Source organism: Pyrus communis, chromosome 13 (genome assembly GCF_963583255.1).
Source record: "Pyrus communis chromosome 13, drPyrComm1.1, whole genome shotgun sequence".
In the NCBI taxonomy this organism is placed as follows: domain Eukaryota; kingdom Viridiplantae; phylum Streptophyta; class Magnoliopsida; order Rosales; family Rosaceae; genus Pyrus; species Pyrus communis.
In genome coordinates this window covers 346,055-360,986 of record NC_084815.1, presented here as the reverse complement: position 1 = coordinate 360,986, position 14,932 = coordinate 346,055, and the positions used below count along the sequence as shown (strand labels likewise).

Genomic DNA, 14,932 nt, shown 5'->3' with positions numbered 1-14,932 from the left:
ACCTAGACCTACTTGAACATGTATAATTTGTGAAAAATCACAGGTTGCATAAGAAAGATTTTGAAATATGCATCTCAAAACGGATACCATCTAATTATGCTGCTTCACAAACAATGCTGCCGATGAACTTATGCTTCTTCCCTATGCTGGATTCGAATGATATAAACTAAGAAAATCCCATATTAAAAATGAACAGCCAAATACTAAACATACCATCTAATTCACCAATTGCATCATCTGCATCTCTACTGTGATCCAAGTGAACAAAAGCATAACCCGGTGATCTCCGAGCAACCCACACGCTGCGAAATTAACAATACAAAAGATTAACAACCATCCTCCATAAAAATAACACCACTTTATGAATATGTGGGTAAATGACTACAAACGTTACAAAAGGTGTTGTTCTCTTTGCCAATAAACTGCGGGATTCATCAACATCCGTACGTCAAACTCTTACTTCAATTTTACAAAAGCAACACAGAAAAAAATAAAAAAAACAAAAAACAAAGTTTGATAAAGGGGCACAGGGACAGCAAAGTTGCAACAGATTGAGGGAAAATGTTGAATCAAACCATTAGATAACATTTTCTTGCGCACCCAAAAAAACTCAAAACCACAAAAATCCAGTCTAAAACATCGAATCATATACTCAGATGCACTAAAGATAAACTAACAAATTCAAAACGAGATAAAAATAATTAACAATAAGCAAGCACACTATCCTTCGAATTAAAAGCACATAATTTCAAAACTCCTCACCTTAAACACAAATGTCTTCGCAGGGTGAAAGTAAAAACCTTACATTGATTTCATATTTTTCCAGCAACCGCAGGCTGCAGAATTGCACAAAACACCGACTGAAAGTAACAGCAAAAAAATTTGAGATGAACCGAAGCAAGAATTTTTTAGGCAAAAAGGATTTAAGCTGTGAGAACGACAGCGAAACAAAGATGGAAATGAGAGGAAACAAAACGGGTGAAAGCCACAGTGAAGCAAAGTAGAAAATGAGAGGAAGTACCATGCGATGACCAACTTGTGGGCCTGACAAAACTGTGTTGCAATTGTAGCAAAAACAAATACAATCAAAAAAAAAAAAAAAAGTGAAACGAAGTCCAATTCCGTCAAAGACAACCAAACAAAGGGCACTGGTGTAATTTTACTGTACAAAAAGCTAAACCAAATGGAATAGCAACATCAAAGTACCGCAATGACCAACACGTGGGCTTGACAAAACTGTGCTGCAACTGTAGCGAAAACAAACACAACCAATAAAAAAAAAAGCGAAACAAAGTCCAAGCCAAGCATAAGCAGCAGATAGCACCAAATGAGGGCAAAGTTGTAAATTCACTGTTCTAAATAGGGAAAAAAGCCTCAGACTCAGCAGCAGCGAAGGGTAATTACGTCAAAACACTGTTATAGAATAGTACCACCCGGTTTGGGTTTTAGTATATATAAATTTTGTAAATAAAAAAACATAATAATAATAAAAAAATAAAAAATAAAATAAAAATCAAATGCAACGGCTAGCGGACGTCATCTAACCATTTCAATTAAATTTTATCTTAAGGATTCCTGTATAACCGATAGGAATAATGATTTTTCTGGCCAGCTCCGGACCAGCTGGCTGGCTGGCTACATCCAGCCAGCCCTCCAGCCCTTTCAAATTCCGTGGGGCCCTCTCAAATTCCACAAGCCCTCTGACCTAACCCTCGGTTGAAGACGATTTTCAGGCTATTTTCAGCCCTCTGGCCCGCTGAACCGTTCGGTTGGAGATGGCCTCAATTTCTAAAACCCCACTAGCCGTTTTCAAGCGATATCGATCTCTGTAACGCAATGCATGCGTGTGTAGTGTAAGGTTGTAATTTGTGGATGAGGCTGGAAGCAAAAAACAAAAGTTAAAAGTTGGAACAATTGTTTCTTTCTTTTTAGAGGTTTGATAGGAAGAAGAAGTTGGAAAAATAGTCAACAAACAAAACAACCAGTTTTATTGCCAGTGGGACCTTCTTAATACACCGACACCAGCAGCATCACTACTGCGGGTGCTAATCTCACCGATGTAAAGATAAACATGATGAATTATGAGTCCATCCATGAAAACGAAATGAAAAGCAAATAAACAAATTTGGATTCCAGTAAAACTCTCTGCGTCACCTTTCTCTGCCCGCTATCGAATTGACAAATATATCATCACATCCAAATTTTCAGTCAACTTGCACCTAATTTTTGTCTTCTATAAAGTTCCACTTTCTGCCACACATTGCTTTCCAAATCCCAAGTCCCAACCCAACTTCTCTCTCTCTCTTCCACAAAGCAGCAGAGCTCATTGCCAACCTCTCTCTCTGTTCCACAGAACAGCAGAGCTCATTGCCTATTGGAGTATCGGGTCTCCATTGCTTCTCTGTAAGTTCCACTTCCACATGCAACTAGTTTCTTTTGACAAATGGCAATTTATCAGTTTCCAGAAAGATGAAATGAAATACTTCACTCAGTTATGATTCAGTTACCTCTCTCTCAGTTGTTGGGTTTCAGATTTTAGTTCCATTTAGTCACAAAAGAAAAAGGTCACTGAAATTTATTTAGTGTTTTGGCGGGTAATAAGGAACAACATGCATGTGTTGTGATTGTCACTTGAAGAAAACTAAACTTTTTTTACTTTTTTTTTTATTGCTTGAAAAAGGGTTCTCTTTGATTCTGCATTTTGGTACAAGGTCCTTCTGATTCCTTTCCATTGTTGCCTTATACTTTTCTTCAAATTTTGTTCATCCTTTAACTGTCTGATGTTTCCATAGCTCATCCTCAAACTGGCTTTCTAATTGTGCATTACATTCTTCTGTAAAATTTTTTGGGAACAGAAAATGGCTGGAACTCCCATCTTCTTGATGGGGCTTCTTCTCTCATGTTTCTGCATAGCTATAGCAGAAGCAGAACACATAAGATATAAAGACCCCAAACAGCCGCTGAACACTCGAATCAAGGATCTATTGAGCCGGATGACGTTGGAGGAAAAGATTGGCCAAATGGTGCAGATAGACCGCAGTGTTGCTGCGTCTGAGGTGATGAAGAAATACTTCATTGGTAATCATCACTCTTCTTTCTGTCCTGCCTGTGTATAAATTATATATACATGTGTAACTATAGAAAGAATGGAATGTATCACATATGCATATACAGATCAGTTAGATTTTAAGGAAGAAGAAATTAATCTGTTTTGGGCAGGGAGTATATTAAGCGGGGGTGGGAGCGTTCCAGCACAAAAGGCTTCTCCAGAAGCTTGGATTAACATGGTGAATGATTTTCAAGAAGGTTCTTTATCAACCCGGCTTGGAATTCCAATGATTTATGGTATCGATGCAGTTCATGGCCACAACAATGTCTACAAAGCAACAATCTTTCCGCACAATATTGGACTTGGAGCTACCAGGCAAGTAGATTTGCCTTGAATTCTAACATTTCACTTAGTCTCTTTTGTCAACCTAGTCTCAGCGTTTTGAATTTGGGAGAGAAAAAAGCAACCTTTCCTTTCTCTACAATTAAATGAAGAGTTCTACGATGTGATAATTGTCTTATGTGTCCGGCATTTGATCAAGATTTGACTGAAGCTTTCATTTTTCGTTGGTGCTAAAAAATTAAAATTCCAAATACAAATAAAGTTGTGTAAATATGTTCGAGTATATGATGATACTTTAACTAAATGGAATCAATTGAGAAATTTGTTTCTTCAACTGTAAAATTTTAGTCCTCTTAGTAGTTCAAACTTTAAACCATAAGAGTGAATGTATTAATGTCAACTTCCTCGTATTTAAAATCAACCAGGGATCCCGTACTTGTTAAGAGGATCGGAGTTGCAACCGCACTTGAAGCTAGAGCTACAGGCATTCCATATGTCTTCGCACCTTGTATAGCGGTAACTAAAATAAACTGTACATCTGATTAGTACCGACAGAAGTTACTTTAAGCTAAGTTGTACTATCTCTTAATTTTGTCTTTGCAGGTTTGCAGAGATCCAAGATGGGGTCGATGTTATGAAAGCTACAGTGAAGATCACAAAATTGTTCAAGCAATGACTGAGATCATACCTGGATTACAAGGGGAGTTACCAGCCAACTCTAGAAAGGGCATTCCCTTCGTAGGTGGAAAGTAAGAGTTTTAATCCCTCAGTTTTTTGTCATAGCCTTGTGCTTAATTTATGCCTGTTTTTTTTGGTTCCATTTGTACTATCAAAGATAAAACGGTCCAACATTTCTACCACATTATCACAGTTTGAAAGGTCTTATTCTCCTTTGCATAATGTGATGGTCTGTGTTCTCAAAAATGATTGATACTCATCATAAATCCAACAACATGCAATGCAAGTACAAGCATACTTTGGCACTAGGGTATTTACGGTGGTCACAAGGCCACCTATAATCCCTATATTGTTGCATTTTGATTTGTCCAAAAGGGACATATTTACAACTGCAATTCTCGTGGCATGCTAATTTACTGAAAGATCATCAATCATTGTCAAATTCCAAACAATATGATTGTGATCCAATTTACCAAAGTGCTTTGTTCATAATGTTCCACCATTTCTGTTGGCAGTAAAAAGGTTGCAGCGTGTGCAAAGCATTATGTCGGTGATGGAGGAACAACCAGGGGCATCAACGCGAATAACACTGTGATAAACAGACACGGCTTGCTCAGTATCCACATGCCTGGCTACTATGACTCAATTATCAAAGGGGTTGCAACTATTATGGTATCTTACTCGAGCTGGAATGGAGTAAAGATGCATGCTAATCGTGATCTTGTTACTGGCTTCCTTAAGAACACTCTTCATTTCAGGGTAAAATCGACTCTCTGATATTCTTTTCGGCCTTTTGTCCATTTTACAAAAGTCTAATTAGAAGCTAAAAGCACTGCAAAACCTTGTGGACTATATCAGGGTTTTGTCATCTCAGATTGGGCGGGTATTGACAGCATCACGTCTCCACCTCATGCCAACTACTCATATTCAATTCAAGCAGGCGTCAATGCCGGAATTGACATGGTAATTAACATCTCTGTTGCTTTCCTTTCTTAAGTTCCATAAACTTGATGATGTGTTTGGTCTTCTAATCCCTACTTAATTGCCTGTTACAGGTCATGGTTCCATACAACTATACGGAATTTATTGACGGTCTAACCTCCCTGGTGAAAAATGGAATCATTCCCATGAGCAGAATTGATGATGCTGTAAAAAGAATTTTGCGGGTTAAGTTCATCATGGGCTTATTTGAGGAACCGTTGGCTGATCGCAGCCTGGTCGACCAACTTGGCAGTAAGGTAGACGTTGGTAAATTTAACACCATTCTACAACAATGCAGGAAACTTAATCTGGTTTTTTGTATTACTATTTTCACAGGAACACAGAGAATTAGCTAGGGAAGCTGTGAGGAGATCTCTAGTGCTTCTAAAGAACGGTGAATCTGCTGATGAGCCATTGCTACCCCTTCCGAAGAAGGCATCAAAAATACTTGTAGCCGGTAGTCATGCGGATAACCTTGGTTATCAGTGTGGTGGGTGGACCATTGAGTGGCAGGGCTTAAGTGGCAACAATCTCACCGAAGGTAAACAAAGATCCTTCTATTTTTGCTGTTATAAAACATAATATCCTCTTGATACATGTTTGCCTATGAAATCTGTCGGGACTCTGAAAAAACTGACCTATTAAACTCTGCATGAAACTTATTTTTCTAACTCCTTAACAGGTACCACAATTCTTAGTGCCATAAAGAACACATTGGATCCTAAAACCGAAGTTGTGTACAAGGAGAATCCTGATGCTGACTTTGTGAAGTCGAATGATTTCTCATATGCCATCGTTGTGGTAGGGGAACACCCGTATGCAGAGACATTTGGTGACAGCCTAAACTTGACAATACCTGATCCTGGCCCGAGCACCATCACAAATGTTTGCGGTTCTGTGAAATGTGTTGTTATCATCATCTCTGGCCGTCCTGTTGTGATCCAACCATATGTTCCCTTGATGGATGCTCTTGTTGCAGCTTGGCTTCCAGGAACGGAAGGGCAGGGCGTAGCTGATGTTTTATTTGGTGACTATGGCTTCACGGGAAAGCTTTCTCGAACCTGGTTCAAAACCGTTGATCAGCTGCCGATGAATGTAGGAGACACACATTATGACCCTCTCTTCCCCTTTGGATATGGCCTCTCTACAACACCGGCCAATTCCAACTAGGAAACTATTTAGCGACTCGTCGTCAGTAATTTGCTCATGTCAGCTACTCTTCAATAATTAATAGAAATCATTTAACTAATCTTCAATAAGTATGTCAGTTAAATCTGTACGAAATATCAATGGGAATATCTTTGTGACGGTACAGTTTTACAACCAGTAACATGAGACATTCAAGAAGAAAAAAGAGAGTTTTCTTTTATATATATTAAAGAATCCCTTAAAGAATATGGCGACAGTTTGTTTCAATTAATAGTGTTACATGCAGACATTATCACAGAGTTGCTCGAGTCCCAGAGTTGTCGGTTGTAATCCCTTATACTTATCAGCTACAAATTATCATAGGAGCTAATTTAAGCACCCTTGTTGCTCTGCCACGGCTTCAACACCGCCACCACAATGATTGCAACGATGATAAGAAGGATGAGTATCGCAATGCACATCCATTTCCTCGAATTCTTTTGTAGCTTCTTGGCCTTCTGAAGAGCGGTATTCCCCTGCTGTACATGATCTACTGCACTTGATACCTGCGGAATGAAGGCACAACATACATGATCATCTACCCACGTGTGATACAAGAGTTGCAATCCACATCATGTTTTTACAAATCAACTTCTGTTTTCTTTCGGGTTTGAAACTTTACGAAATTCAGGGGGTCATCATGCTTTGAGATTGTGGGAATTACCTGGGTTTCTATGTTGTCAAGCAACTCCTCTTGTGCATCGACCAGCACCGCCATATCCATAAATATCTGTGCATAAGAGTTGGTGTTTAACATATAATATATACTCATGGCATAAAAAATACTTGTAGCTGGCAGTCATGCAGACAATCTTGGTTATCAGTGTGGTGGGTGGACCATGGAGTGGCAGGGAGTGAGTGGCAACAATTTCACTGAAGGTACATTTAGAGGAGGTTTCATAATATGATCAAAACCAATTTTATAAAATCTGGATAAAACATAATATATTTGCAGACATGTTTGCCTATGAGATCTGTCATATTACAAAATATTTACCTACTAAGCTCCGTATGGAGCTAATTTTTCTTCAACAGGTACCACAATTCTTACTGCCATAAAGAACACAGTGAATCCTAAGACTGAAGTTGTCTACAAGGAGAATCATGATGCTTTGTGAAGTTGAATGCTTTCTCGTACGCCATTGTTGTGGTAGGAGAACACCCTTATGCCGAGACAGTTGGTGACAGCTTAAATTTGACGATACCTGATCCTGGCCTGAGCACCATCACAAATGTTTGCGGGGCTGTGAAATGCGTTGTCATCATCCTCTCTGGTCGTCCTGTTGTGATTCAACCATTTGTTCCGCTGATTGACACTCTTGTCGCAGCTTGGCTTCCAGGAACTGAAGGTCAAGGGGTGGCTGATGTTTTATTTGGTGACTACGGCTTTACTGGCAAGCTTTCTAGAACCTGGTTCAAAACGGTTGATCAACTACCTATGAATGTTGGGGATGCACACTATGACCCTCTCTTCCCCTTTGGATTTGGGCTCACTACATCACCCAAAAAATCCAACTGAAAAAATCATGTAGCTACTCTTCCTTTTCGGTTTTGGTAGTTTATTTTGCTTTTAATGTGGATTTTTCCCTTCACTTCGTTATCCTGTTGTATTGCTTGCCAATGAAGGATTGGAACTGACAACCGTTTATTTAATAAGATAAGAGGCTCGAAGCGTTTCTTGACAAACGTTTGTTTAATAAAATTTCACTCTATGCTAATCCTTCAAAAGATAACTAGTCAATGACACTACATAATGTGTTGCAAAAGATTAGCTCTTCAACCTTAATCCCAATCTATACCATCCACATCGTCTTCTGTAGCGCTGGCTTCGACATTACCAGTAATTGCTCGTACGTGTGTTCAGTTTCTTCTCTGGTGCTCAGATCAGAGCTATTGAGGGAGAGGACAATTCTTTTGGCTCAGATTAGGCGGCCGCCCCCCAATATATACACACCACAAACCCTTTGAGATTGGATATTTTACCCTGTTGAACAAGGTAACTCTCTTACCCATTTTTCTCTATGTCCTTCTAATTTTTTTTTAAAATATTTTTATGCTGTTTGTTTCCTTTTCACATTGGAAATGCTATTTCATTTCCTTATTAACTTTTTTTGTTCATTAAATCAATCTTGAAGACGATATATTTATGTACAATCAAAATATACTGTAGGATCTAACTTTTTTTCTATGGACGCTCTGCGCGCCTGACATCATCCTTTATTAAGAGACTTCATTCGAAGTTATTGCTTGAGGTGCAAGTTATATATGTCTTTCTACAATCTATTAGGATTTCTCATTGCTAGTAGTGGCACAATCATAATTAATTAATTTTTTTTTTTATCAAACGATAAATTTGTTAAATTAGATATTAGATTAGGATGTCGACGGGTTGGAACTCACGCCATGGTGTAAGGGCAACACTCTTCTCCACTGTTGTGTTATAAGGATTCAAATTTAGGTTATACAGAAAAATGAGCACAGTTTGTAGCCAATTCAACTGCACATGCAAGAAAGAGCACAACGTTTGAATTGCTTTTTATGTTTCTGTTGATTTTTCTGATTTGAATTGTAATACTTCTCATATCTAGAAAGCCTTATGGGAAGGCATATTTATACATAATACAAAGAAAGCTTCGGATGCAACAACACACATGCACATGCAATTCCTTTCCTGCTGTCCATGAGTCAGCAACAAAGAAAGCTGAAAGCTTTACACCCTTGCTGTCCTTTACACCCTTGCTGTCTTGCTGTGTTGTGCTGTCTGTACACCCATGTGCTTTGAGTGCACACCCTTGCTGTATGCTTGCTGTGCTGTGCTGTCTGTACACCCATGTGTTTCTTCCAATACTCCCCCTCAAGCTGGATCCAGTAGGTTGATGGATCCAAGCTTGGAGAGGAGTCTTTGAAACTGATGAGAAGCCAGAGGTTTGGTGAATATATCAGCCAGCTGATCGAAGCTTTTTACATAATGTGTCTGAATCACCTGCGACTGTACTTGTTCACGGACATAGTGACAGTCAACTTCAATATGCTTCGTCCTCTCGTGAAAGACGGGGTTTGATGCTATGTGCATGGCAGCCTGGTTGTCACAAAATAAGGTCATTGGTTGAGCTGTGAACACACCTAAGTCACATAAAAGTCCTTTTAGCCATATCAGCTCACACGCAGTTGAGGCCATTGCACGATATTCAGCTTCGGCACTTGATCTTGCGATGACAGTTTGTTTCTTGCTCTTCCACGTGACCAAGTTTCCACCAACAAAGGTACAATAACCAGTGGTGGACTTGCGATCGATTGCATTTCCTGCCCAATCAGCATCACAGTACCCCATGATTTGAGTGTTGTCATTCTTTGCCATGAGGATGCCACGACCAACAGACCCTTTTAAGTACCGTAAGATTCTTTTGACAAGGTTCAGATGCTCGATTGTGGGAGAGTGCATGAACTGACTGGCAATACTTACTGAATGTGAGATGTCTGGTCTAGTGATCATTAGGTAGATCAGCTTGCCGACAAGCCTCTGATATAAGCTGATATCCGAGAGTGGCGTGCCTCCCAAGTCAAGCTTGAGCTTGCTATCAAGAGGGGTAAGTGCAGGCTTGGCATCACTCATATTGGCATCTTTAAGTAGGTCCATGACGTGCTTTCGTTGATTAAGAAATAGTCCCTTGTCAGAAGATGCCATTTCGATTCCAAGAAAATACTTCAACACCCCAAGATCTTTAACCGCAAATTGTTGTTGAAGTGACTGTTTGAGTGTGGTGATTTCAGCAGCATTATCACCTGTTATTATTAAGTCATCCACATATATCAACACAACTAATTTGCTTGCAGCTCTTGTGCGAACAAATAATGATGAATCTGCATTACTCCTTTTGAAACCAATGTTATGAAGAACGGTACTTAGTTTTGCATACCAAGCACGTGGTGATTGCTTCAGTCCATAAATTGACTTATGTAACTTACACACCAAATTAGGCTCTTGGCTTTGTGGGTGTCCTGGTGGCAATCTCATATAGACTTCTTCTTCAAGATCACCATGTAGAAAAGCGTTATTCACGTCCATTTGATACATAGACCAACCTTTATTGACGGCAACAGACAATAGAACCCTTACTGAGTTCATTTTTGCAACAGGAGCAAATGTTTCCTTGTAATCCACCTCAAATGTTTGAGTGAATCCTCGAGCCACCAGCCTGGCTTTATGCCTCTCAATCGAACCATCAGAATTAAACTTGATCTTATAGATCCACTTACAGCCCACTGCTTTTTTTCCTTGTGGAAGTTTGGTGATGCTCCAGGTTTTGTGTTGGTCTAATGCTTTGAGTTCATCTCTCATTGCTTCTTTCCACACAACTTGATTATTAGCCTCATAAAAGTTTTGAGGCTCACTGTGACTTGAAATGTTGTTAAGAAAGGCAGCATGAGATGGAGTTACCTTTTGATACGACACGCAATTTGAAATTGGATGCCTCGGTTTATATGTGACAAAATCTTGAAACCTTGTGGGAGGTTGTCTATCACGCCGAGGATTGCGTCGAGGTACTAGGAGGTTTGTCTCATCCTCGTTCAAATTGTCATCCACACCTTGAGGATTTTCTATGTTGCCGTTGTCATCATCATGCACCGAGTCATCATCATGCACAGAATTATCAGGATGAGTACCTTCATTATTGACTTCAATGGGAGGTGTAGAAGTACAGATTCTTGGTAGAGGAATTAGGTCTAAGATGCACTCCCCCTGACTTGTGGCTTCATGTGATTTGCTGAAAAAGAGGTTAGCTTCATGGAATCGTACATCTTTAGATACAATTATTTTTCTTAGTTGAGGATCATAGCACTTATATCCTTTTTGTGTTGATGAATAACCAAGAAAAATACATTTGAGAGCTCTAGGGTCCAACTTATCTCGATGGTGTGACTGTATATGAACAAAACAGACACAGCCAAAGACTCTAAGATGTGAAAGGTCGATTTTTCTTCCTTTCATGACTTTAAGTGGAGATTTAAACCCTAAGACTCGGTTAGGAAGTCTATTGATGATGTACACAACCGCCATGACTCCTTGTGACCAAAATCTCTTTGGTACGTTCATTTGTAACATTAATGCTCTCGTTTTTTCTAGAATGTCACGATTTTTCCTTTCAGCTACACCATTTTGTTGAGGTGTGCCGACACAACTTGTTTGATGCATGATACCATGCTTGCTCAAATATAATGACATGATATGGGACATATATTCGGTGCCATTGTCAGATCTTAAGGTTTGAATTTGAGAGGAAAAATGGTTCTTAACAAGATTGTGAAAATCCTTAAAAACTTCAATCACTTCACTCTTAGACTTTAAAAGGTACAACCATGTGGCTCTAGAGAAATCATCGACAAAAGTTACATAATACTTATAACCATCAAAAGATTCAAACGTTGGTCCCCATACATCTGAGTGAACTAGTTAGAAAACTTTACTAGTCCTAGATAAGGATGAGGTAAAAGGCAATCTGGTGGCTTTAGACAAATGACATGTTTCACACGAAATTAAATCATTACCTAAGTTTGGAAACAAGGAAGACAAAACAGGTTGGGAAGGATGAGCTAAACGTTGATGCCACAATTGACTATCTTGGGATGGACTGGACTTGGCTTGAAATCCTCTGGGACTGTTTTTTGATATGTAATAGAGGCCATCAAGGTAAAACCCTTCACCAATCGTCTTCTTGGTGAGGCAATCCTGAAAAATGACATTGTGAGGAGAGAAAATGGCCAAACAATTTAAGGTATTGGTGATTTTTCCCACAGATAAAAGTTGAAATGGAAAAGAAGGAACAAATAAGGCTACTGACTCAATTTTGTCCGATATTAAGTTGATATTTCCCTTCCCTAAAACCTTATAACTCTCACCATTGGCAGTTGAGACTTGAGACGGTTTTGAAAATTTTTCAAACTTGTGAAACTTAGAAACATGGTTGGTCATATGATCTGTGGCACCCGAATCAACAATCCACAAATCATGCATCATATTTACATTAAGAGCAGTTTTAAAAGCAGTCATGATACCTTGCATGTCATATTGGGCCATGTGTTGTGTTTCTGTCAGAAATCCAGCAAACTTGCCTAGCAAAGCTATTGAACTTCCATCTTCAAAGCCGACCGTTTGGTCACTCTTAATCCTTTCTTTCTTGCTTTGAAGATACACTGCAAACTCATTTATGAGTGCAGCTGGATTTGCAGTGAAGCTCTTGAGTGCATCAGACCTATGAGAGGTTGAGGTAGTTGCATTGTTGGCTCTATGTGGTGCACGGTTCAGTCTTTGTGAGCCCTTGTTATCCTTCATGAACTCTGGCTTTAATTCTGGATGTAAAATCCAGCATGTCTCCTTAACGTGACCAGTATAGTTGCAGTGTTGGCACTTTAAGTGTGGATTCTTCACTTTGTATTTTCTTTCGTTGGCTAGATAAGCCCTTGCTTCAGTTACACTGGTCTTTGTGCCAGTGTTCATGACTTTCCTTCGTACTTCTTCACGTTGGATTGTTGCACATACGATGGTGAAGGAAGGTAGTTCGGGGTTCATGAGTATGTGGCTTCGTAGGTCTTCGTATCCTGGATCGAGACTTGACAAGAGTTGGAATATCTTGTCTTCTTCTGCCCTTTTTAGTAGTAAAGACGCCTCAGTTGTGTGAGGCCGATACATTTCCAGCTCATTCCACATGCTCTTCATGCTGCCTAGAAGTTGAACAAAGGGCTTTCCTTCTTGTTGTATGTTGGAAATGTTCTTCTTCAATTGAAACACACGTGCAGCATTGTTCTGGCTGCCATACATTTCCTTGACTGTCTGCCATAGTTTGAATGATGATTCAGAATAACTGAATATTTCAGCTAGTTTACGTTCCATGGAATTTAGGAGCCATGACATAACTAGCTGATCCTTGCAAAGCCAGATTTCATAAGTTGGTGAAGAAACATCAGGAACTTCGATGCTTCCATTTATGAACCCTAGCTTGGACCTTCCACCTAGGGCAAGACTCACTGCTCTTGACCAAGGTAAGTAATTAAACTCATTTAACAAGACCGAGCTTAATCTTTGATTTGGATTGACATCCACCTCAGACACGGTTGAGGAGGAAGGTATCTGGGAATCTCCAAACGAATAAGAATTCTCTTCCGCCATATAAAGACCTATAAGAATAAAGAAAGAATTTTTTTCCTCTTTTATTTTTTTATTTTTTTATTTATATATATATATATATAAAAAAACAAATTCACCAATCCACCAGCAAACCCAATCAAAAGACTTTATTGCTTCAATTTCTTCTTCTGCTCTATCCTGTTGCTTTCAGAAAGAGGAGGAACAAGACCCACACTCTGTGTGCAGTGCGGCCGCCGCAGCTTCCACCTCCAGAAGAGTCGCTGCTCCGCCTGCGCCTACCCTGCTGAGGAATGTGCCGAGGAGGTTCAAGAGCGGCTTCCTTGAAGGTACACAGGCTGCTCCAAGGAGCAAGGGAGCTGTTGCTGCTTCCTCATAAGTTTTCTGAGCCCACTGAACTCAAACCTGTTTGGATTTTTGTTTCGAATTTTGTTTAGTTGTCTTGATTCGCAGCCGCCGACCACCTCTCCAGTGGGTCTCCAATCAAACACTTGGCGACAAAGTCCCTGCCTTGCTGCGAGAGAGAGCTTGGTATCTCCGGTGCATCGCCGGAAAACCCGATTCGGTACAGCGCCGATACCGGGTCGCAAACGTCGGATACCACAGTCTGAGTATTACAGAGACACTGTTGCTATTGGAGCTTTCTCTGCAGAAGCAGCAAGCTGTGCAGAGGCAGCAACAAGAAGCTTTGCAGAGACAGGTTATTTTTCCTGCTCTGATACCATGTTGATTTTTCTGATTTGAATTGTAATACTTCTCATATCTAGAAAGCCTTATGGGAAGGCATATTTATACATAATACAAAGAAAGCTTCGGATGCAACAGCACACATGCACATGCAATTCCTTTCCTGCTGTCCATGAGTCAGCAACAAAGAAAGCTGAAAGCTTTACACCCTTGCTGTCCTTTACACCCTTGCTGTCTTGCTGTGCTGTGCTGTCTGTACACCCATGTGCTTTGAGTGCACACCCTTGCTGTATGCTTACTGTGCTGTGCTATCTGTACACCCATGTGCTTCTTCCAATAGTTTCCCTCCTTTTTCCTTATATATCTCGAAACGGTAAAGATCCACATTTCCACTTGGGGTTTCTTGCAACAGAGTTGTCCCCAGAATGTTTGATTTCGAAACAACTAGTCCTTCCATGCATACAGAAGATCATATGAGCCAGTATAGCCGTTGAACCTGCACGGTCCGTTCACTTGTATCCGCCATAAACAAACGCCGTCGTCTAGTACACAACCTCCATCCCTTCCTTGGTCGTATATATCGAAATGGTGAAATTGGCTCGGCCACTCAAAGCTGCAATAAAATAGCGTGGTCCGCCATATGTTTGGATGGAACTTAAATTCGTAGGAGTCGGCAAGGGGGACGGCATGGACACCAAGGTCATCGTCTTTGGATTTGCAGTGAACTTTCAGCGGCGAGTCGCCCCATTGATCCCACAAATAATTTTCGATCACAACAGTTACTGCATCAGACATAATTAGAATCAACATAAGCAGCATTAGCAGCAGTGCATTTCTTGCGAAGAAGGCCATGACTAGTTTGCACT

The 14,932-nt window shown here is 40.0% G+C and overlaps 2 protein-coding genes across 2 annotated transcripts; both read left to right on the top strand.

The window, feature by feature from the left end:
- Positions 1-2,858: 2,858 nt before the first annotated feature.
- Positions 2,859-6,259, top strand: LOC137713561 (uncharacterized). The gene is made up of 9 exons (XM_068452872.1): positions 2,859-3,078; positions 3,220-3,438; positions 3,801-3,907; positions 3,995-4,140; positions 4,585-4,828; positions 4,928-5,032; positions 5,125-5,307; positions 5,387-5,591; positions 5,733-6,259. The coding sequence occupies exons 1-9, from the start codon at positions 2,859-2,861 to the stop codon at positions 6,218-6,220; spliced, it is 1,917 nt and encodes a 638-aa protein (XP_068308973.1). The 3' UTR covers positions 6,221-6,259.
- Positions 6,260-7,077: 818 nt separating this feature from the next.
- Positions 7,078-7,757, top strand: LOC137713270 (uncharacterized). Its single transcript, XM_068452558.1, has 2 exons — positions 7,078-7,117; positions 7,393-7,757. Exons 1-2 carry the CDS (start codon positions 7,078-7,080, stop codon positions 7,755-7,757), a joined length of 405 nt encoding a protein of 134 aa, XP_068308659.1.
- Positions 7,758-14,932: the final 7,175 nt, after the last annotated feature.